This window comes from Uloborus diversus, chromosome 9 (assembly GCF_026930045.1).
Source record: "Uloborus diversus isolate 005 chromosome 9, Udiv.v.3.1, whole genome shotgun sequence".
NCBI classification, from domain to species: Eukaryota; Metazoa; Arthropoda; class Arachnida; order Araneae; family Uloboridae; genus Uloborus; species Uloborus diversus.
This window is the reverse complement of record NC_072739.1, coordinates 55181352-55206713: the sequence shown is the minus strand read 5'-3', so window position 1 is coordinate 55206713 and position 25362 is coordinate 55181352. Positions and strand designations below refer to the sequence as shown.

The window sequence follows — 25362 nt, the reverse complement described above, 5'->3', positions numbered from 1 at the left end:
GATTAGCTGATCCTAATACGTTCTTAAGATTAAGTTCCTAATTTTTTCTTCTACTTACAGTTATACAACAAGTTAACCAAAAATGTTGAATTTATTTTTATCTGTAAGTAAGACGTGATTCTAAAACGTTTTTAGCTTATTTATCATTGATTTTGCGGCGAAAAGCGTAAGCTTTCTGTTTTTCGCACGACCAAGAAAAGTTTTGCAGGAAGAGGTCCCATTTAATCCAACTAATCAGAGAACTTGGCAAACAATTTTAGGTGAAAATTAAATATAAAAATTTTCATTTAACTCTGCACAAACTTTTACAGCACTCAAATGTGTATTTTTCATAAAGTTTTTAACTGTAAATCTCCGATCAACACTTAGTCAACTTTGCCGGTTGACAACCTTGTTTTTGGTCCGATTCTTTTCTTAAATCATTTTATCAAGCATTTTACTATAGAATGGAATAAATTAACGAATTTAGGGACATTTCAAACCAATTTAGCGCTAATATGAGGAAAAAATTCAAATTTCGATTGGTTTTTGTGGTTTTTTACGAATACCAGCCATTTTAAAGTAATAAGCACAATATTAAGGATTAAATAAACAAAAAACGAAGCCAAATGACTTTTAAGGGTCAACACAATGCAAAAATAATAAAAAAATGATGTATAATAATTTTAATCATGAATTTATACGAAAATATTTGAGTGTACGATGACTTTTGTGGTGTATTATTTCTCTGTCTCTTTGTTTTTTGACCCATTTCAAAAAGAAGATCCGTCAATATTTTGAAAAAACTACATGGTTTTGTTTAGAAGGACATAGGAATGATGTAAGAAAATATTGGACTTCATATTCGAATTCAGTTTCGCGTTATTTTGGTTTTACTAAAAAATTTCAAAATGTACGAACACTTTTGGGAGCCACTGTATATATAAAAGAAATTTCACTCATTAATTTCTTTCAAAAAAATAAAATAAATGAAACGTTATGTAGAAACTTGAAGGAAGACGGATACTTCAAAAGTTTCAAATGTTTGCTCGCGTCGGAAAAATAGACGATCCAACACTGCTCAAATTCGTGCAATCATTTTTTAAAAGGCCCTGACAAAATTCTCCAATTGGGCCCCGCATTTACTAAGGCTGGCTCTGTGCAGGTGCACTCTCCTGTTCACGCACTATTTTGATTACTGTGTCTGTCGTATTCAATAAGAGCTTCAATTGAAAACATAGAAATTTCTTAAAACTTCTGAGAATTTTGCGAGGCCCTATCTGCGCGAGGCTGTTGGCAGTCGTTGACACCTAGCGCTGCCACTGTTCTAACAATCTCACATGCTTGAAATTTTTAATATAAATAGCATTTCAAGGGAAAATTGAAACATTACGAAATTTATTTCAGTCACATGATGTAGTTTTACAGCTGCTTTCCGTTGTTGTCAATTAATTACCAACAGATGACACTCTCTCACTATCAAGATGGAAATCTTTCATTAGTCATTTGGATCTTAGCATTGCTACATTTAGTAACAAATACAGTGAAATCCCTCTAATGCGGACACTAATGGGACAAATTTTTTTGTCCACAATAGAGAGGTGTCCGCAGGACAGGGGTTTAATAATGTTATTTGCATAGGAACTGGGGAATTAAAAATTGTCCACATAAGAGGGGTGTTCGTTAGGAGGGGTTTTACTGTATAAGATGTACAGAAAATGACAGAACCATAAAATTTAAGGAATGCACAGATTTGTAAATTATTGAAATAGATTGTTTTGAAGTTAGGAAAATAATTAGTCTTTTCCAAGGTAGAGGAAATTTTCGATCCTGGAATTCTTGGAAATTTTCCTCATTGTCGCCAATTTTCTTGATGCCCAAATATTAAGAACTAATGTGTTTCAGCCTATGTTCTTTTGACAGAGTAAAAAGGAAAATTGTCCAAAATTTGGCAATTCTGTCTAAATTTCAATGCAAAATATCCCCTTATCTGCGTCATTTTCAACCGATATCCATTGTATTGGGCAGTAATGAAATCCCACCAAAAACACAAAATGTTCAACAGGGGGGGGGGGAGTGCAAGTCTCGCTTCAACCCTAAAAAGTTGTGAGATCTCATGCAAAACCAAATCAGTTGTTTTAGCTAGTAACTTGGGAAGTAGCAATTTAACAACTTTGTCATAGATTGTTTCCTATTAAGTTACCTTGCAGTGTGACCACATAAATATTAGAAATCTGTATTTCGATGATAAATATAGTGACTCGGCAACTGCACGATAACATACTAACATAGCAATAACCGATGCTTATCCATTTCGATGCTTATCCCTTTTAATCCGATTTTTTTAAATTACTGTTTTTATGCATATCCCATACCTGCCAACTCTCCTGTTTTTTCCGGGAGATTCCTGGATTTTGATCATTTCTCTTGATTGTGTATATGATGTAAGGAACATTTGGTTGCACTAAGAAGGATAATAAGAAATCCATGTTCTTCCCCTAAATAACAATCGAAAATCTGTTGTAATCATCCACTGGATTTTTTGAACATCTACTGGATTTTTCCCAGTAGATGCATATACTGAATGATGACGTGAATAAAGTCTGCTTGATGAGATTTGTTTGTGTGAAATGGAAAAGCATAAGGTAATCTACTATTTAGAGTACTCTAAATGAAATATATATTGCAGGGGCCAATCCAGGATTTCTTTCTTGCTACCTATTTTTGTGAAAGTATTGCATCATTCTATTTTTTGTGAAAGATTTTTTTTTATCAGCATTGTTTTTGGGAAATTTTAGATGCATCCTAATTTTTGTAAAAGAAGTAGTGGAACAGGTGAAAATTTAGTTCGAAAAGTGTAAATGTCATCTAGTATTATTTTTAACAGGTTTCGTTTTTTTTTTTTTTGGGGGGGGGGAGCTAAAAACCTAAGAAGGACAAAAAAATACCATCGTAGTTTCAGTTTAATGGGCTATGTACTGTGTACAATATAGGAAATTATGAGAAAAACGGTTTCCCAAAACAGATGTTGAAAGATTGCGATAATATTGCATAAATACACTTTGGCGAGAAACAGCTAAAAATTAGTTAAAATACTACAAAAAGTTTCTATTTAAGCGATTGTTCATATAAACCAGCTTAGAATTTTATGTTAAGAGTAAATTTTGTTTTAAACGTAGAAACAAATATTATATTTTAAAATGCGAATTTTTGTGAAATTTTCGATGTTTTTATGAAGCTACTGATTTTATTACTTGATTTTTGTGAAAGTACCGATTTCAAAACAAGATTTTTGTGAAGGTACCAAAAAACGGTAGCAAAACCAGCCTGTATTGGACCCTGTATTGCGAGTAGGCCTTATTCATGCTATATGTAAGCAAGCATAATTAAAACGCTCAAATTGGTGTTATTAGGTATATGCTGTAATGTTGGCATGCAATTGCCAAGTTATTATAAAAATAAAAGATGTCTAATATTAATATGATCACTACAAACATTGCAAAGTAACTTAATAGGAAGCAATTTTTGACAAAGTCGTTAAATAGGTGCTTCCCAAGATCTTTACTAATAATAAAGCTGAAAGTCTGTCAGGATCTCTGTCTGTCCGGATCTCTGTGACGCGCATAGCGCCTAGACCGTTCGGCCGATTTTCATGAAATTTGGCACAAAACTAGTTTGTAGCATGGGAGTGTGCACCTCGAAGCGATTTTTTGAAAATTCGATGTGGTTCTTTTCCTCTATTCCAATTTTAAAAACAAAATTCCCATAAGATGGACGAGTAAATTACGAAATTATCATTACGTGAAACCGTAACCAAGCCAATTGGCGAGAAAATTCACCATACATTATATGTAAATATACAGGCGAATCAAAAGACCTTTTAATTTTCTATTACGGGCAAAGCCATGCGGGTACCACTAGTACTAAATAAAACTGACTTGGTTTTTCATGAGCTCTTCACAACTTTTACGTTGGAAGCGAGACTCGCATTTTTGTACATTTTAAATTTTTGGTGGGATAAATACTTTCTTCAGCTTGAAAAACTTTCTAATAGCATTTTTTTCTTTTTTCAATTAAAATTGCATTGGTTTTCAGTAGCTTTAATATTTTTTAGTTCCTATTTACCTATAACTGCAAGTCTGTTAATGTTTTTCACTTTTTAACTTTAAGATGAAGTCCCTTTTTTGGATTCCTTTTTTAGACTTCTGGTGCTTTTTTTCCTCGGTACAAACGAAACCTTTTGAAAGCCTTGGACCCTGAGGTCTCAAGAAATAAAAATGTTTAACAGTTAAATTTTTCATGATCTTAGTTTCTTATGACCTTAATACTTATTTCTTTTACAGCTATGGCAAAGCTCTGCTACCAGGTGAAGGAGCAGCTATGGCAGCATATGTTGCAGAAGGCAAAAGAATACCTAGAAGAGGTGAAATAGGATTGACCAGTGACCAAATCGAGGCATTTGAAGCGGTTGGCTATGTTATGAGTGGAAGCAGGTATGTTTTTTCCATGTATATAACTAAATAAACATGTATCACTCATCCTTTCGAAAACGTCATGTCTCAAAAATGAGCAATTTTGAGTTGCGTGTTTTTTTTAAACTGTGATGCATGAGTAGCATATCTCTGCAAGACCTGCATTTCTATACCTTAATATTTTTATATAATAGAGAGCAAAAGCGCTGTATTTGCATTTTCAAATATTTTCGTAATGTTCTTTTCTAGAATGTCACATCTTGTGGTTGTGCTTGATCCATTAGGCAGAAAATATCTTCGTCGTTAGTGAAAGATGGTATTATTTATTCTGAAAACGGTATTGCACACAAAAAAAGATCAAGAACACACTATTTGCATTTATGTCAATATTGTAAGAACAATTAGTAACAATGGCATAGTTTGAGCTACTTTAAACAGTATCTCTGAAATTTAGTGCAAGAACATCATAATTTTTTGTGTTCATTTCTCACTCCTTTGGCTGTAAACTATGTTATTAACTTCTTACATTCTTTCAGACATCGTCGAATGGAAGCTGTTAGATTGAGAAAAGAAAACCAGATCTATAGTGCTGATGAAAAGAGAGCTCTGGCTATGTTCAACAGAGAAGAGCGGCAAAAGAGGGAAACTAAGATTCTGTCTCAGTTTAAAGAAATGATTAAAGCTGCTAATACATAATTATTTTACCTGAATTGTAGAATGCTTGTAAATAGAATTTATATCCAGAAATGTTTTACAGCCTTTAGCATCTTGTAATAAAACATTTTTTCTTTTTGAATTTATATGTTATTTACCATGGAATATTTTTTCACCTTTGGAGCCAGTTTGAGGGGATTTTTTTTTTTTTTTTTTTTTTTTAATGAAGCTGAATTTAAACAAAATTCCTGACATAGATAAAAAATATCTTCCTTAAGTTAAAAGAAAAAACCAAAATCAATGTTCTTTGAGATAAATCAATAAAGATTATCTTATTACAACGTTATGTAAAACTATAAAAATTCTAAAATGTGTATTTCTGAATTAATTTTTATCAAAGAAATAGATCGAAAAATGTTACGTTCTTTCTTGTATATATATATATATATTTTTTAATAATCAGTACTGTATTTTTTTATACTATGGGTAGAAGTATAAAAAAATGTTATATAGTTTTGATGTTATCCTGAACAAGATATCACTTTTTCCACTTTCAACACAGTTGCATGTTTTCAATGCAATTGTCAAAGATAATAAACAAGAATGTTTTCTTTTCATTCATAAATATTTTTTTTTATGAAAGATGAACTTATATAACTTTTTTTTTTTGGAAATTCAAAATTTAAGTTTGAAACATTGCCCTTACAAACCCGCATGAAGTGGCAATGGTGCCCCCCCCCCCCCCCCACCAAAAACGAAGTTCCATTTACGCATCAAGTTTAAACAATTTTAAGATTTTTTTTTTCTTTTTTGGAACTTGTGTGGCATAGCGATAGTTTAAGTTAACAAATTTACATGAAAAGATTAATTTAACTACTGAACACATTATAATTTAAAATTTCCTTAATAAAGGTACAGAAGAAAGTTTTGTGATGCCAGTCAATAAAACCAGAAATGTGATAAGGTTTTTGCGTTTGGAGGTATTGCTCCACCCTCCTTACAGTTTTGACCTCGCACCAAATGAATTCCATCTGTTTAGACCTTTAAAGAAATAATTGGAAGGTTGGCAGCTCAGTGCCAATGCTGGGGGGTTCAGCAAGTCATCTTGATATGAGTTCACATTCTTGACAGTGATTTCTTTCATGCCTGACCTCCAAATGTTTCTTTTAAGGTTCATCGGGATGGAAATCATTTGGTGGTTTGGGACTGTGAGGGTGGTTCAATACGGATGACTTAAAATTTCGCGTTAAATGAGATCGGCAAAATTAGAAGTCTAAAAGTCTCCAACTACACAATCAGACATATAAGGAGGGTTAAAAATAATGCTAAAGACATAATTATAACTGTCCAAATGGTAAAATCACATAGAAAAGAAAAACGAGCGAGTGTTCAAGATGCGGATGCAATCGGATTTCTAAATGTGTGAAAAATGGGGATTGACACGTAATAGCATAAAAATGGCTAAAATGCGTATTTTTAATCTAATCTGTAGAATCCGATAAATATGTATGTTCTTGAACACAAAATCCATAAACTCAAATTTCCATAATTTTTGAGCATTTTTTGCCAAAAATCATGACTTTCCTTTCCATGACCATTTTCAATCATAGCCGTAGTCCATGACTTTCCAGGTACGCGGACACCCTGCCTTTAGCAGTATTGAAAATTTAAGCTTGCAATTTCCTATATCCATTGATGTGTCTTGGTATTGTAGGAAAGAAAATGTCCTAGAATTACACTGAATGGTGTACTTACCTTACTATTTCATTATGAATGATTTTGAAGTGATAGTAATTATTCAGTTTATACTTACCAAAGTTTATATGTAATACTTAAATAAGTATATACATTTTCTTTTACTTTATTTCTTTACATTAGTGTACAAAAAATATAAATACAAATTTTCTACTAAAAACTTTTTATTTTAACCTTAGTACTTATATACTTTTAAGAAAGAAATGTTCAATAAAAATTTGATTAATATATTTGTACTTAATGTTCCTATCATATTGAATTTATTTTATTCATCAGTTATTTGAACTAAAAGTAAGAAATTTAAATTCTAGGGAAAGGATGTCGGATGGCCACTACTGACTCATGCATGTGGCCACTACTGAAAATTTCAGATTTTGGAGTGGCCACTAATGGTTCAAATTTGAAATTTAGGAAAAAATGGATAAGAAATTCTGGCATTTTTAGACAATGGGACAAGAAAGGAAGAGTTGGGCTATAATACTCTCATTGATTTTTAAAATTGGAGTTAATATTGTAGACTCACAGTTTATAAAAAGGACACAAAATATGCTTAACTGTGGAGACTACTTGTGCATTTACCTTAATTATAGTGAGATAATTGAAAGTAAAAAAAAGTGATGATGTTCACATAAGGTTTATGCAGGTGAGGATTCCTTTACAGGAAATAAATTTGTATTTCAAGAAACGTTTTGGATGGAACCATTATTCATATCATAATGTCAAAGACAACATGTTTTTTTTTAAAATTTACATGCATCTTTGAGAAATTCAATCACGATTCTTTCAGATATGTCTTTTAATGTAATAAATTTAAATGTTCACAGATTTCCACTCCATAAAATTTCTTAGTTTCATATCCTTCCCTTGAAATTTTGGTAATTTTATTTTGTGAAAATGTAGGGTAAAAGCGCCAATTACTGACACTTTAAGGAGAATTTTTTGGTTTTTAAACAATTTCTCCCGTATTTATCAATCAATCCTCACAGTTTAAAATTTTCCCACAAGGCCAATACCGTTTTTCTTCATTTCGCTCATTAAAATTATCAAAACGATAAATCAACTAATTTTTATGCTTAAAACTTGGATGCATCTTTTTTCTTCTATTACTGACATGCATGCACCAATTACTGATAGTGTGAGGAACCAATTACTGACACCATGTATCAAGATCAAATTAATTTTATTTCCAACATTAAACCAAAGTTCAAATTAGTTCTATTTGCAACTTTTAAATGGAAAAACTAATATATTTAGGTCAAAATCACAAAGCAAGTCATAGGTAGTCTGGTTCCGAACAACGTTTTATGTAACAGTACAAGGTAGGAACTGTTCTATTTCATCAAACTTTACAAATACGAATTTTAAACACTTTATCCTGCTATGTTTGAGTCTTGGATTTTTTCCTCACTGATAGTTTCTTCTTTGCTTGCGTCATTGCTTTCTTTTATCTTTCAGCTACCTTCTACAAATTAATCTTCACATTCTCTGACTTTTTTCCTAGCTTTTTCTGCCACTCGTTCTTCCTTCTGTTCTTTCTCTTTTGCTTTCTTATCAAGTTTCGCCTTTAGGTAAATTTTGTACTCAGCAGAAGAAAAAACACTTGGCATTAACTCCCTACTGCGAGATTTCATAGTCTTTTTACAAGTCTCTAGCCAACTGAGAGCACGTTTGAAAGGATTCGGTACCGGTAACTTTTTAGGTTTAACAGGCGTAATTGCCTGTGTTTGAACGGTGGCTTCTGGGTCATTCCATGTCAAGTGATCCAAAATTTGGGAAATTTTTTCCCTCACCCTTTTGTATTTCTTTGAAATTTGGCTCATCGATTGTACCCTTTGAGGTAATCAAAAGTCCAAATTTTTAGATTTTTATCTCTATTATTTTTTTATTTATGACACTTTGATTTTTCGAAAAACCCGCTTTTTTTCATGGATGCTTGAACATAAAAGGGACGATAACTCAGCATCAAATATAGATAGAAAGATTTGGTAAAAAGCATTTTAAAGTACATTAGTTGCTGTTTAATGGGATATGCAACATGACTAATTTCAAAAAAAAATTAATTTTTAAAAAATGAAATTTAAATTTTAAATTTAAATTTCTCAAAAAAGGTATAATGAATTTTTTTAAAAAAATTCTCAAAAATTTGTGTGTATTTTATTTTCATTTGTGCAAAGTTTCAAGTTGGGATCTCAATGGGATCATATTTTTATGAATTTTTAAATAAAATTTGACTTATGAAATAATGACATTTTTCAGATTCCAACTAGTTAAATATGGGGTTCTCTCACTGGGGATGGTCTAGTAAGTAGTAATTGATCATAACTATGCTTGAAATGAGCTGACGTGAATTTGTAAATTGGCAAGCACCCCCCCCCCCCCCCCCCCGCACCACCACTTTTATTTATTTTATTTTTTCAAAACTATTTTCAAAATGTAAAAAATAAATAAATGAATAAAAAACCAAAATGAATAGTAAACTTTTTAAAAATTGGTAAATATTCTTCTTTAAAGTAAGAAAAAGACCCCTTCCCCCCGGGCCACCACTTTTATTATTTTTTTCCAAAACTATTTTTAAAATGTAAAAAATAAATAAATAAATAGAATAAAACAAAATGAATAGAAACCATATTAAAAGTTGGTAAATGTTCTTCTTTAAAGCAAGACAAAGTACATTACCCCCAGCATCCACAGACGGGTGCTCCTCCTGGGCTGTGGTATCCATGTCACCTGACCTGGAATAGATTTCATTTATGCCGAACCCTCTTGACTTTACACAATCCTTTTTAGACTCCAGAACCCTGCGCACAGCATCTGGCATCCAGTTCCCTGCATTAATTTGAATTTTGACATCTTGACATACTTTGGACAGAGTCCAAATTAAGTTCTTCATAATTATCATTACAATAGGAGGCATTTGTAAAAACGAGAATCCCAAAGAGTATGATCCTATCATAACTTGTGGTTGCGAAAAACAGAATTTGAATTCAAGATGCTGAAACTGACATTAATGTGGGCCATGGGTTGTACTCTAAATGTTGTGAGCTAAATGTTTATCTTTTCTTTTTCTTTCCTACTTTTTTTTAAAAATAAGGTACTTTTTTAACATGAACTAACAAAAACCTCTGATCCTCTGAGGACCAGTCAAGTTTTTCTGTGGACCAGTTTTCGGTCTTTGGGACCACTGGTTGAGAATTGCTGATCTGCATAATAAAATGAACATTTACTTCGCAAACTTTCTTAACTCCACCTGATGCGCTAGTTAACAGAGCACCAAATAGCAATAGCCATTCTTTGGTGTCATTCTATAGCAACCAGCTAGATCATTAAAATGACAAAATAAAATTTTGCCTATCAAAATGACTCAGCTAGTGCTGAAATTAATTTTCAAAATTGCTGAAAACATACTTTTTTCATTTTAAAGATATTTGACTTGCTCAAAGTGCATGTTATTGCATTCAAACAACTACAACTCAAATTCAAAATAATAGAATATTTCTCATTTTTAGGAAAAAAGTTTATTCTAGCCAAATATAAGTGCAAATTAGGTATTAAAATGAACGTGCCATCTTTTTTTTAGACCTTTAAGTGTGCATTTCATTTCAAATATACTCAATTAAAAATAATCTTAGACAGAATAATCCAAAAGTTTATAGTGATGAAGATTTACATTGAGTCAAAAAATTAGAATATTCAGATTAAACAAAGGGAAAACACTTTCAAAAGAAACAATAGCAATACTAGAATTCGTTATTTTTTGCTGGATTCAATGCTTTAATCCTTTCACACACGGATCTTACCACTTGTTTACATTAATCGTTTCTCAGACAGTTTCCATACCCTCTTCAATGCAGCAAAGAGTTCGATTTTGTTGGCGGGCACCAGGTCTTGAACGGCTTTCTTTAGATTTGACGGTACCACAAATTCTTGATCGTATCGAGATTGGTAGACAGTTTAATACCAGATCAATTGATCAGTTTAATACCAAAATTCCTCTTTCTGTTTAAAATCTAAGAGTCGATTTAGAGATGTAACATGGAGTAGAATCTTGCTGAAAGATAAAATGTGTCACTAAATGTGTTACTGCTGTGCCTCAGATGAAGTATCATACATATTATTAACAGCGGAAGTCATGCATTGTTTTATTTTAAGATATATATAACTTCCAGCAGCCCTCATGCACATACAAACCAAGAAGGGTGGGTCAAAGTGGAGAGAACGTCTTACACTTCTCATACGCTTTTTTTTTCAAGCGTCAAACCTGAACACCTTTTTTTGTTCAGATACTTCAAAAAAAGATTAAACACTGAATATAATACTTTTCCAATCTTGTTGCCCATGTATGAGCTTATCTTTGCTCCAGGAGAAACATGTACGTTTCTGCTTCATGTTTATCTTTGGTCTTACTTCGTCATGGGCGTCGCGGACGGGGGGGTCCAAGGGGTCCGGACCCCCCCCCCCCCCCCAATATTTGAGGACCAGACCCCCTCAATATTTGAAAATCGGGCCCCCTCGATAATTGTCAAGATGAAATTCATTATTTTGGGAAATTATTTTTGCTTTGAAGACTTTAAACAGTTGCATAATACATAATTTAAAATATTGAATTCATATCAAATAAAACAAAATGAACATCGAAAAAAAATGAACTAAAAAAAAACAAAATGGGTGATGTGTATAGGGAACGGAAAGTCGGAAAGTGAACTCCAATGACAAGTCATTGCTCTGCTCTCTGCACACACTAGCTTCAGTGGAGGATGCTAGAATAAAGGGGGCACCTTCTCCCGAGTGCAATGTCAACCATCCACAGTCGTGTCGCCGGTCCCCAGCTTGAAAGTCATTCCAGCGTATTTGTTGCTATTTAGGGGGAAACAACGGGACAACTTTGAGGTACTGAAACTAAATGGACAACCCCTCCCCCCCTTTTTTTACGACTCTCGTACTAATAATGAGTCAACATAAGTCAGACGAGGATCTAAATTTCTGCCCCTTTCTTTCTTATCTCGTTTCTCGGCGCTTCCAGGTTTCTGTTTCGAGTTTTGCAGTGTTTGTTTCTCCGATTCGATTCAATTTATAGCGACCCCGATGTTACCCAAACAAAATGAGACACCAGACCTCTTTGGCGGTTTTCTGCAGCTGGCAACAACACCCTGGCCAAAGGATGCACAAAAATTTAGAAGACCATTTAGCTTGTCAAAAGTTTAGTTTGGGGTAGAAAGAGAAAGGACGTGTCATGTGTTTGACATTATTCAACACGTGGCTTCATAGTACCTTACCGAAGCGCGGTTTCTCAAATGTGTTTGCGGCATTTCAAATTTGACCAAAAAAGCGTTACGTTACAGAAAAAAAAGAGGAGGAGTCTAAAAATTAACGTGCAATTTCAAAAGCAAATCGGAAGCCATTCATAACGATGGATACTGTGATATCACTTTCCGATAGACCAACGAAAAAAGAAGCGCAAGATGACCAGAAAAAAAGAAAAAAAAGACAGAAATAAAAGGAGCTTCCCTATTGGGAAACTTTTCGACAAAAATAAAGATAATTTCATGTGATCTTTTGGTCTCCTTGAGAGTAGGTGACCTGAAGAGCGCTCCTATTTTGGTAAAAGTACTTTTTTTTTACATATTCGATTACGGCTATGGAGAGGTAGCTTGAAACGGGAAAATGTAGCAAACCTTCTACATCAAATGAACCTGAGCAATTTTTAACTACTGAATCATCATCAGCATCCACGGAACCATATTCAAAAAGTCAAAAGACCGTGATAGGTAAGTACCATTCTGTTTAGTGTAATACATGCAGAGGCTCCCTGATTTTATACTATTCAGATTGGGTTACTTTTCGATTTTCCGAATGAAATTCCTAATTACCCACACACTACATCTAATGAAAATATCTTTTTAATGCAATATTTCACAAAAAAAATTACTCGAAATTTGAAGACTCGTCAGACAAAATTTTCTGGGAAAGAAAAGTTTACGAAAGTTCACAGTGACCTCCTATCGAGTAGCTCCTGAATGCCTGCTAATCAGGTATGCTTGATAGTCAATAATTTGACATTATGAGTCCTATCGGAGTTAATGCGTTCAACTTTGTCTTTTTTTTTAAATGTTTCATCTTTTATAAATTTTAATGGAATAAATAATACTCCTTTTAGTTATTAAAGCTTAACAGAAAATTATCCAACAATAATCCTGCTTTACTGAAAAAATTTTATTGAAATAACCATTTTAACTTATTGTCACGTGTCAGAAAAAAGCAGTTCATTTCTCTATCTCTTTCCCATCGTCCGCTGATCAGAATTCAATTATACACCAAATGCTGTTTGTTCTCTGTGTAGGCCAGTACTTTTCAATCTGTGGGGGGTGCCTCTCAAGGCAGGCCTGTCACTTAAGAGGACCAGGAGGGGCACTTTCCCTGCTGACTTTGGGAAATCAGAAATTAATGTATTTACATGGGCACGGTTTTGCTGTTTTTTGATTTCATATGCATTGAGTGTATGGAGGATTCAACAAAAAAGCAAAATTTTGCTGCATTTGTTACAAAAAACCTGAAAAAATTAAGAAAATGCTTTCAAAGGTTGCATTATTAAAATATGATATTATGAGAACTTAATTATTTGTGTCTTATTTAATTTTTGTGGCTGTGTTTTTCGTAGGTTCGTGAATGTCATAACGGTGAATTATATACTTTAATTTTTTAATTAAAAAACATCAAATTAAACTCCTTCGAATCTAACTTGTGCCAAGAACTTAGAGCTGCGGGGTTTATCACTATGTAATATAAAAATTTAATTATACGGTTGTCGCGGTTTATGAGTCTTATTTTGTTTTAAACAGCTTTGATTCCATAAAGCAGCTGATTCAATAAAGCTGGATTTCGTTTTTGATGATTTCATTCAATAAGAACGGTTAATTCAATTGTCCACTGTTTTAAAATGTTGAAAATTTGGTGCGGCTACTCTTGGTGTGCCGCCCTTCGTCGCGTAAAACTGAAAGAAGCTTCAGTGCGCTAAGAAAGCTGAAATTGCATCTAAGGTCGACTATGACACAAAAGCGGTTGAATCATGTTGCTTTATGTTACGTTCACAAAAACAACTTGGACAAAATTGATAACAAAAAAATAGCACGGATATTCGTATCCCATGTGCAGTCTAGAAAAAATGCATTTGTTGGTATTTAATTTTTTTTTCTTATTGTTTAATTATGTAAATCAAGATGTACCCGTTTAAAAGTATTGTATTAAATGTAAACCCATTTCTATTTGATGTCAAGTATTTGTCTCATATATATATATATATATATATATATATATATATAAATATATATATATATATATCTTAATATATAAAAATCAATGTCCTGAGATAATATATATACATATATATATACATATATATATATATCAAACGCACAGCCGAAACCGCTGAAGCTTCAGACTTGAAATTTGGCAGGCATGTCCGCATGATTACGAAAGTAACCACTAAGAAAGGATTTTTCGAAATCTCAATTAGTTCGAGAGAAATTAATTAAAACCTCTTAATTTCTGAGAAATTAAAACCTGTCATTGAATTCAAATCCCTTATTTTCGAAGGCTTTCCTCCATTCAAATCATTATTCAGTACTTCATCTCAACTTTTGGTCGATAGTGAACTATAAATTTAATATTGTTTTTGTTTCTCACGTGATTCTTCGAGGCTTTTCTTAAGTCAAATAATTCGCAAATAATTTTCAGTATTACAGATCGGACCCTTTTTTTCTTACTTTGTGTAAATTTTGTTGGCAAGCTGTTTTACTATTCAATTTTTGGTTTTTAAATAACATCATTTGTTTCTGGCAAATGTAATTAGAAAGGTTTAATTTGTTATTTTGTTTGATTTTATTATAAAACTTACTTTTTTAAAAACTCATTGAGGATGGAGCACATCAATGTGAACGGAACTATTCTTCCTCATCATGTCGTTAATATTACAGGTGATGGTGCATGTCTTTTCCGATCTCTTTCGTTTTTATTGTATAATAGTGAAGCTATGTTTAATGAAATTCGTGCTACCATAGTTAATTACGTTTATAATCATTGGGATCAATTTTCTATTATGTCATGTGATAAACACGGTAATAATTATGAAAGCTCCGAAGATTACTTAGTGGATATGTCGCAGGTTCATGTTTTTGGTGGATTCTGTGAATTATTCGCTGCTGGAGACATTTTTCAGTTCTTATTTGAAGTTTATTTTGAAGGCAAATTTTATGCAAAATTTGGAAATGACACTTTTCCAGTGAGAAGACTGAAATTTAGTGGTGATCTTTCAAATGGACACTTTGATGTTTACATACCGGTAAATGAAGCCAGTATAGTCTCTGAAAGTAGCACAGAATCACTCCATAATACCACTGATTTTGAAAACACTAAGGAAAAAAGGAAAAAAAGACGAGCCAGATTTTCAAATGCTACACGTAAAAAGCAGTTGAAAACTGCGGTCAAAAAATATCAACAAAGTCACCCAGAAACTTTAGCTGCTGCTGTGAAGAAATATCAAACAAGTCACCCAGAAGCTTTAGCTGCTGCTGTCAAGAAATATCAAACAAGTCACCCAGAAGCTTTAGCTGCTGCTGTCAAGAAATATCAAACAAGTCAACCAGAAGCTGTAGCTGCTGCTGTGAAGAAATATCAAACAAGCCACCCAGAAGCTGTAGCTGCTGCTGTCAAGAAATATCAAACAAGCCACCCAGAAGCTGTAGCTGCTGCTGTCAAGAAATATCAAACAAGCCACCCAGAAGCTTTATCTGCTGCTGTCAAGAAATATCAAACAAGTCACCCAGAAGCTTTAGCTGCTGCTGTCAAGAAATGTCAAACAAGTCACCCAGAAGCTTTAGCTGCATCAGTCAAAAAATATAAAAAAAATCACCCAGAAGCTCAGAGATCTGCTCAAAAAAATTATGAGAAACAAAATCCTGGTTTACGAACTGAACGCCGTTTACGTCCATGGAACACGAAAACCTACTCAGGTTTTGCATATGATTGTAATACAGAATATGAAAATGATATTGGTACTATGGACAATAAATGCCCAGTGTGCCATGCAAAAAAGTTCAAACGTGAAAGCCCAGGTTTGTGCTGCAGCGGGGGTAAAGTACAGCTTCCACCACTACCACCTCCACCAGAACCACTGTATAGTTTGCTCATGGGCCATCATCCAGATCACCGCCATTTTATTGATCGTATTCGGCAATACAACGGATGTTTTCAAATGACATCGTTTGGAGCCAAGCAAATTAAGGAGACTGGTTTCATGCCAACATTCAAAGTTCAAGGACAAGTTTACCATTTGTGTGGAAGTTTGCTCCCAGAAACAGAGCAACAGGCTCAATTCTTACAGATATATTTCGTAGGTGATGATGAAAAAGAAGCTCACATAAGGTCACACAACTATCCTGGTGTCAAGCCAGACTTGGTAAAGCAACTTCAACATATGCTGCATGAAGTAAATAATTACATCAAGGATTTAAAAACTGCGTTAGATAAGGTGCCACTTGAGTGTCGAAATTTTCAAGTAATGATTCATGCAGATCGTATGCCTGCCAATGCACATAAAGGACGTTTCAATGCACCATCAGCCAACGAGGTGGCTCTGGTGATTGTAGGACAGCAGTTTCAGCAGAGAGACATCATCCTTGAAAGCCGCAATGCAAAACAGCAACGAATAAGCGAACTCCATAGGGCATATGATGCCCTGCAATATCCTCTCATGTTTTGCTATGGGGAAGATGGATATTCAGTTGATGTACTTCAGCAAGATACTGCTGATAAGTTGGGGCCTACTACTAAATTACCTGTCAAGAAAACTGTTTCTGCAGCTCAGTTTTATTCCTGGCGTATAATGTTACGAGATACAGAAGAAAATTATCTGTTACGCTACTGTGCTCTTCTAAGTCAATTTTTAGTTGATGAGTATGCTAAGATAGAAACTGAAAAACTGAATTTTCTCAAATACAATCAAAGCAAACTGAGATCAGAGGAATACATTCATTTAAGAGATGAAGTAGGAAGGTATGATGCTGATCAAATAGGACAGAGAGTGGTATTACCATCATCGTTTATCGGTGGACCCCGTTACATGCACGAACGAGCTCAAGATGCCATGTCATATGTACGTCATTATGGAAGTTCAGATTTATTTATAACTTTCACGTGTAACCCAAAATGGAAAGAGATTCAGCGAGAATTGTATCCCGGACAGAAGCATTATCAACGTCATGACATCATTGCGAGAGTTTTCCATATGAAAGTGAAGGAGTTTATGGATCTTATAGTTAAAGGACAAGTTTTTGGTAAAGTTCGGTGTCACATGTTATCTGTAGAGTGGCAAAAACGAGGGTTGCCCCATATTCATTGCCTGCTGTGGCTGGAAGAAGCCATTACTGCTGATATGGTTGATAAAGTTGTGTGTGCTGAAATTCCAGATGTTGATCGTGATCCCCTTCTCTATGATATTGTTAAGGCTAATATGATTCATGGGCCATGCGGAAGAGTAAATACATTTTCTCCTTGCATGAAAGATGGTTGCTGCACAAAACGATATCCTCGCCCTTTCGTCCAAGAAACGCAGAGGGGACTAGATGGTTATCCTTTGTATCGTAGGAGAACTCCAGAGGACGGTGGTTTCACAGTTAATCTTAAAGGATTTCAGTTAGATAACAGATGGGTTGTACCATACAATCCCGTTTTGTTGCGTACTTTTGAATCTCATATCAATGTTGAGATAACGAATTCCGTAAAATCCATAAAGTATGTTTGCAAATACATCACTAAAGGAAATGATCAAGCAGCCTTCATTTTAAAGAATGATAAAGATATTGATGAGATAGAGATATACGAATCTGGTAGATATATCAGCAGTTCAGAAGCAGTGTGGAAAATATTGGGATTTCCTATTCATGAGAGATACCCTGCAGTAATTCATCTTGCTGTGCATCTGGAAAATGGCCAACGTGTTTACTTCACCGCACAAAATATTCATAACAAAGTTGTAAAACCTCCAGAGACAACACTTTCGGCATTCTTCAACCTTTGCAAAATTGATGAGTTTGCCAGAACACTTCTGTATGTTGAAGTTCCTTCGTATTATGTGTGGCAACAGAATAAAAAGTTTACAAGACGTAGGCGGGGAGAGAAAATTGATCAATGGCCAGGGATAAAGAAAGATTCTGCTTTAGGACGCGTTTACACAATTCATCCTAACAATGTTGAGTGTTACCACCTACGCCTCCTCCTCCATCATGTTAGAGGTCCAACATCTTTTTCTTATTTAAAAACTGTAAGCAATGTTGAATACCCTACATTCAAAGCTGCATGCATGGCAATGGGATTGCTCGAGGATGATAAACAGTGGCAATACACTATTGAGGAAGCTATTTTAAGCAGCTCATCATTCAAACTGCGAGAACTTTTTTCAGTGATCTTGGTATTTTGTCATCCCTCTGATCCCCGAAGCCTTTGGGAAAAGTACAAGGACAGTTTTTCAGAAGACATCCAGTTTCAGCATGAAAGACAACTGCAAGACTCCGCTCTTTCAACTAAGGACAAAGCGTACAACCAATGCTTGATTCTGATTGAAGACACTGTTCAGACTCTGGGAGGTCAGCGCTTAATGGATTATGGTTTACCTCAGCCTGAGCGATTTGAGACTAATTTGCAAAACAGAGAGTACATGCGAGAAACAAATTTTGATCTTGAAGATTTGAAGAAAAAAGTACATAATGCTGAAGTCTCTCTAACAGGCGAACAGTCCAGCGTATATCAAAAGGTCCTCAACAGCCTCGAGTCTGGTTCAGGCCAAATGTTTTTCTTAGATTCACCTGGTAGAACTGGAAAAACATTTCTCTTAAGTTTACTTCTTTCAAAGGTCAGAAGCAATAAAGGCATTGCCTTGGCAACTGCATCATCTGGAATAGCTGCAACGTTATTGGAGGGTGGAAAGACAGCTCATTCTGCTTTTAGATTACCCCTTAACCTCAATTACTCAGAGAATCCAACGTGCAATATTAAAAAACAGAGTAATTTGGCTAAGGTTTTACGTGATTGTAAACTCATTATCTGGGATGAGAGTACTATGGCTCATAAAGCAGGATTCGAGGCTCTTAATGCAACTCTCAAAGATCTAAGAAATTCTGAGGAAGTAACGGGTGGAGTAACTGTTCTACTAGCAGGAGATTTTCGGCAAACATTACCGGTTGTACCTAGAGGAACACGTGCAAATGAAGTTAACGCATGCATCAAATCGTCGTATCTATGGCCTAAAGTGCAGAAACTTCGTTTGAGTAAGAATATGAGAGTTCATTTACATGGAGATGCGTCAGCGGAATTGTTTTCTAATCTTCTCCTTAAAATAGGAGACGGATTATATCCTGAATGTGCTGGCAAAATTATTATACCCCACGCACTCGCTACGGTAGTCACGGAATTGCCAGATCTCATCGCCAAGATTTATCCTGATGTTGCTGATATAAAAAATAAGCCCATTGAATGGTTGTGCGAGCGTGCCATCTTATCTCCAGAAAATGACACAGCCGCAGAAGTCAACAGTATCTTATTAAAGTCGTTTAGTGGAGAAGATATTTACTACAAATCTTTTGATACAACAACAAATCGTGATGATGCAGTGCAGTATCCAGAAGAGTTTCTTAATACCTTAGACCCTCCAGGTTTTCCACCTCACCTACATCACCTGAAAGTTGGAACACCAGTAATGCTACTACGAAACCTTTGTCCACCAAAGTTAGTATGTTATCGAAGCTACGATAATGACTGGATGTGCTCGAGGAGAGTTGGTTTTAATACCCCGCATTCCATTAATTCCGTCGGACTATCCTTTTGAATTTAGAAGAGTGCAGTTCCTGTAAAAGTTTGCTTTGCAATAACCATTAATAAGTCGCAAGGGCAGACGTTAAAAGTAGCGGGGATCGATTTAAGAGAAGACTGTTTTTCACACGGCCTATTTTATGTACCTTGCTCCAGAGTCAGTTCATCAAGCAGTTTAATAATTTTAGCACCAGAAAAAAAAAACCAAAAATGTTGTATACAAGGAAGTTCTTGCTTAAACACACAGGCATAACAATAAAATGTGGATGGTCTGCGTTTTCAAAGAAAATCAATACTTTAAAATGATCGTTAATGACAATTAAGGATCGGTTCAGGCCAAGGGCATATATATAAGGAGTCCAGGGGCCCCGGGACCCTCCTAAAATTAGAAAAATATAGGTAATAAGTAATTATTATAGGAGATTTTTATTTACTACGTGCACCAAACACTGTTATCCCCTGCTAATTCCATTACCCGAGCAATGCCGGGTACGGGAATGCTAGTATATATATATATATATATATATATATATATATATATATATATATATATATATATATATATATATATATATATATATATATATATATATATACGAATTTTTCTTAATGCAACATGAAAATGACAGTCAGAATGGTCCCCCCAATAAATTTCAGCTGACGACGCCAATGATCCGCAATTAAAGCTGCAGTTTATGCAACCATCCAAGTGAAGTTGACGTGGATAAGATAATTATACATTCTGTCCAACACTTATGAACCTAAGAAGCATTTTTCAACGATTATTTTGGACGATTTACTGTAATTTAGGTTCATCTCTGCCAGGTGTTACAATTTTTCTACCTCGTTTACTTCGGCTACTTTTTAGTTGGTCAGTCCTTCGATATTCCTTTAAAATTTTACATACCAAAGATTGTAAAATAATCATTGGAATTGAGTAGGACAGTTTTTTTCCTAACTTTAAGAAATGATACAATATGTAACTTCGTTTTTTCCCTATATATCACCTTGACGACCCATTTTGAATAATAAAAGGCTTTTAAAACAGCGTAAAATTATCCAGGTGCCAAGCTCCATACTTGTGACACACTATCGGTAACAGGTACGCAAATATTTTCGCTACTTTTAAAAATGCACATTGAATGAATAGATTATTCTAATTTTGTGACCCGTATAAAAAAATCTATCTATTTTTCTAATGTGTTAATAATCCATAGTTCGTTAAGATAATATCTGAAAAGTTGTTTAAATTGCCTTATCCATTCATGAATAACGAGTTTTACTCTTTTTAACTTGCATGCTTTCATTTTTCCCGACTCAAGGACAAGTTTTGTTCAAACAGCTCTGATATTCCATTATTTTGAATTTGGGTTGTACATGCATCACCTCCCCCTACAAGTCAAACTTTTGCCAAGAGCTGAGTATTAACGGAAAGAGCCCCCCACGGGAAGAGAACCCCACTAAACATCCACAATCGCACGCAATTGTCATTTCAACCAATGCCTTCGGGTTTTTTTTATTTTTTAATTAATCCACAAATTTAACGGCTAACATAACTCATTTATGGCTGGTAAATTTCAAAAATGCAAACAGGATAACTTGAAAGACTGAGATCTCTGCTGATTAATCGTGCACCCAGTCACCATTAGCAAACATGGATGAACTTACACCGACATTAATTGAAACCATTTCCCTCCAGACGGCCCGGATCTGTAAATTGTAAGCCGCTCTCTTCAAAAACCTTTGCAGTGTCCCAGTGGCCCACTGGATTGTCCCCCCCCCCACAAACAATGAATTTTTAACCATGTGATAGTTGTTTGTTTCTACCTGTTTCATGTATATGGTCTTAATTGTGACAATCCCAAATCAGTACGGGTGTTTGCAAAAGATACTGGATGAGCAGATGGGTAGGAGGCAGAGAGCAAGGACAGAACCCCATTTAGGTGATCCAGGTGTATCAATCATGTTGGAACCAGATGACGTGGACCAATTTTTTGATAATGATAATTCTCTTTTAGCAACTGAGAACGCAAAGCGCATTAAACTCGTTACGGAACCCGACAAAGACAATGATCAAGGGGGACCTACCAGAGTCAATGAACGAGCCTAAAGTCTAATATAAAAATAAAATAAAAAATAAAATAAAAAAATTAAAAAAAAAAATTAATTTGAATTTTGTCATCTTGAATTCAAATTATGTTTTTCGCAATCACGAGTGTGTGTGTGTGTATATGTAAGCGTGTGTGTTTGTGTGTGGGGGGTATGTGTGTGTGTAGGCATGTGCGTTTGTGTCTGTATGCAGCCATGAGTGCGTGGGTAGTTGTGTGTATGTGATATGTGTGTAGGTGTGTGTGGGGGGGTTGTGTATGTGTGTAGGCATATGTGTTCGTGTCTGTGTGCAGGCATGAGTATGTGGGTAGTTGTGTGTATGTGAGTGTGTATAGGTGTGTGTGTGTATGTGTGCATGTGTATGTATGTGTGTAGGTGTATATATGTATATGTGTGTAGGTGTATATATGTATATCTGTATAGGTGTATATATGTATATGTGTGTAGGTGTGTATATATGTATAAGTGTGTAGGTGCGTGTATGTATGCGTGTAAGTGTAGGATATTGACGGAAACTTGGAGACGGTTTTCGCTAGAGGAGCAGCATCGTGAGGCCCGTCGACGCGACGGTGGTGGTCTCAGAGGGTGCTGGTGGGAAAAATCAGAGGAACGCCAAAAACAGTCAAATGAAAGCAATAAGCAATCGTGATTGCTCAAAAAAAAAAAAAAAAAACAATTTTCCTCTAGATCACCTCTTTTTTATTTTCAGGAATGGAGAAATTCAAAGAAAGGTTTATATCTGCAATTGATATTTTTTCGGAATTGGTCTTCATGATTTATAAACGGTTTAAAACAACTAAATGTGAAGCAGACCAAACAGACGGAGGAGACAATGACGAACAGGATCAATTTATGGCTACGGCTGGAGAGTTTCTGTTGCACCTGCATTTAACATCTGAAAAAGCCGCAGAATATGACAAAACGAGCTGATATGTGCATCACATGACTTCCTCTAACTCCAATTTAATGTCATTTTCTCATTATTGGCAGTTTTAATATGATTCAATAGTTTAGTCTCTAAATATCACCAACAGTGGCCAAATTGAAACCAGATTAAAAAAAAAAAAAAAATCGCCAAATTTGTCGCCAAGTTGGCAACCAAAAGACTGGCGATATATCGCCAAGTGTCCGCCAAATTATAACACCACTTGAGCTTACATCGAAATTAACAATGATTTCCCCCCAAAAAGGGGCAAAAGACCCCCTTTGAGCATACGAATGCAACCAAAAAGGAAGGGGCACAACAAGACCCCACTAAGAGTCTACGTACCAAATTTCAACTTTCTAGGACATTCCGTTCTTGAGTTATGCGACACACATACATACGTACATACAGACGTCACGAGAAAACTCGTTGTAATTAACTCGGGGATCGTCAAAATAGATAATTCGGGTGTCTGTGCGTTCCTAGGCACATATCCACGTGTGGTCGGGTTGAAAATAAAACTCAACATTCATTTGGGGCCTGAGCAAAATAGAAATTATGGCCGATTTTTGGGTGAAAATTTTTTCGTGAATACAATATTTCCTTTTTTGTAAAAGGAAGTAAAAATAGAAAAAAAAAACACAAAGAGTTAAAATTGTTGTTTAAAAAAGGCTTTAGGTGATATCAGAACGTCTGAAAAGTGGTAAAAACAAGGTTATCAGTTTCACATAATATGTTTAAGGGGGTCCGGGACACATTTTGAAAAAATTTTTATTATGTACTTTAGAGTTTTGAAGTTTTCTGAACTGATTCATCATTTATTTAATAAGCAAAATCATAACATAAATATGAAAAAAAATTATTTTTTTATTTAAATTTAATTAGTTTTTTTCAAAAAAATGGGGTTGCTTTAAATTGCTATAACTCAAAATATTGTTGGTCAATTTTCAATTTTTTTTCAAAAAAGTATGCACAAATATCTAAGCTTTAATTTTTATTCGGCGATTTTAAAAATATTGATTCAATAAAAAATAAAAAATATTTGAAGAAAAATTTCGAAAAATTCAAAGATACTTTTTTTTAAAAAAATCATAATTTTTGCAGTAAACGTTTTTTTCAAATGCGCCGAATAAAAATTAAAGTAAATTGCTTGAAAAAGATATGCTCCAAGTTTCATTACTTTATCTCTATCGGTTCCTGACTTATAAGAGTTTGAATGCAAGAAATCGGGAAAAATTGCATCATGGAGAAAAACGCGTTTAAAGTTTTAAAGTTATGTACACATTCGTTAGATGCATGCAACAAAAATAACTATAACTTTCGTTCTATTTAAGGTACAAACAAGATTCAAACGTCCTCTTAAGCAGAAAAAAACGGAGCAATTTTTCAAATTATAAAAAAAAATTGCAAAATTTGAGGATTTTTGTGTCCCGGACCCCCTTAACAAAGCATTCAGTGTAAAACTCGCAAATGTATGAAATTTCGGGTCCAAGTAGTCCCACTTTACGGTATAGATATCAACTCAAAAGCAAACAATGTGTTGGCTTTTATGTTCAATTTTCCCCAAACTGTGTGCCTCTCCGCTCTCCGGACAGCCATAATTCATCTACAAGGGCGCCGTGGGATGCAGCAAGTTTTTTTTGGAAAAATATTCTATATTATTAAAGATAATAAATGAATGCTCCTCAGGCAAACAAAGTAATTTTAATTAGTTTTAATTGGAAAAAAATGTCGATTGCTGTGAAAAAAAATCTTTTTTTAAATTTATTTAAAAAAAAACCTTAAAATTAAATTTTTCGATAGTTACAGATTATTGTTCAGGTAATCACATTCCACACCTCATATTTCTTTTATCCCCACCTCTCCTTTTTTTTCTTTTTTCTTTTTCCTAGGCGATCCAAAAATAAGACAATCCTTAAAATGCTACGCTTCGGAAGCCTCCTCCCTCAGATAAAACCATTAAAGTTCATCTCAAATATTGTTTCAAGGGGTTTAATTTTGAAACATTTCCAGGGGAAGAACTACCAAACACCTCGCTTTCAAAACAACATCAAAAATAGTTCGAGACTGTTTTTTTTTTTTTTTTTTTTTTTTTTTTTTTAGCTACAATTTTGTAAAATTGCAGTGCCCCTAACGTTACCAAATACAGTGGCGTACTGGGCCGCCGGGACACCGGGAAAATTCCCGGTGCGCCGATGCCTTAGCCTTTTTTTTTTTTTTTTTAAGGGTTTTGTACCGAATATTGCGGCGCCAGGTACCATAACATTTATTGCATGAAATAAACAAATAAGACGACTTGACATCATAAAACTACGTAATATCCCATTTTAAAGTTCAAAGTTGCCTCCATTCATCAGTTTATTCGAAATCGTTAATGTAAAATGCTTTTCTTATTCCCATCAAAATCTGCCTCCGTCACCCAAAGAATAAAATCATGGTGGAGTTTTCCCCTCCTTCTTCAAAATAAAAGTGACATCATAGGATTTTTTAAAATTTTTATTTGAAGTATAAATTCACGAATCGTAAAAACAAAAATTAGTAACCATTCAGCGCCGACTTGAACTTAGTTGAAACTATAAACCTTTCTATTAAAATTTTTGACTTACGGTT

The 25362-nt window shown here is 34.4% G+C and overlaps 2 protein-coding genes across 2 annotated transcripts in view; both read left to right on the top strand.

Moving 5' to 3' along the window:
• Positions 1-5247, top strand: part of LOC129229518 (NKAP family protein CG6066-like) — a 44811-nt gene extending 39564 nt beyond the window's left edge. The window contains exons 7-8 of the mRNA XM_054863835.1: positions 4323-4472; positions 4988-5247. Of these exons, the coding sequence (XP_054719810.1) occupies positions 4323-4472; positions 4988-5147 (310 nt within the window). The 3' untranslated portion in view covers positions 5148-5247. The remainder of the gene's footprint in view (positions 1-4322; positions 4473-4987) is intronic.
• A 10665-nt stretch (positions 5248-15912) lies between these two features.
• On the top strand, positions 15913-22757 carry LOC129230227 (uncharacterized). Its single transcript, XM_054864628.1, has 2 exons — positions 15913-19561; positions 22639-22757. Exons 1-2 carry the CDS (start codon positions 15913-15915, stop codon positions 22755-22757), a joined length of 3768 nt encoding a protein of 1255 aa, XP_054720603.1.
• The last annotated feature ends 2605 nt before the right edge of the window (positions 22758-25362 follow it).

Coding starts and splice junctions, on each gene's coding strand:
- LOC129230227 (XM_054864628.1), top strand. CDS start 15,913: ATGGACAATAAATGCCCAGTGTGCCATGCAAAAAAGTTCAAACGTGAA. Junction 19,562..22,638: donor TAATACCTTAGACCCTCCAG/GTTTTCCACCTC, acceptor AATGTGAAGCAG/ACCAAACAGACGGAGGAGAC.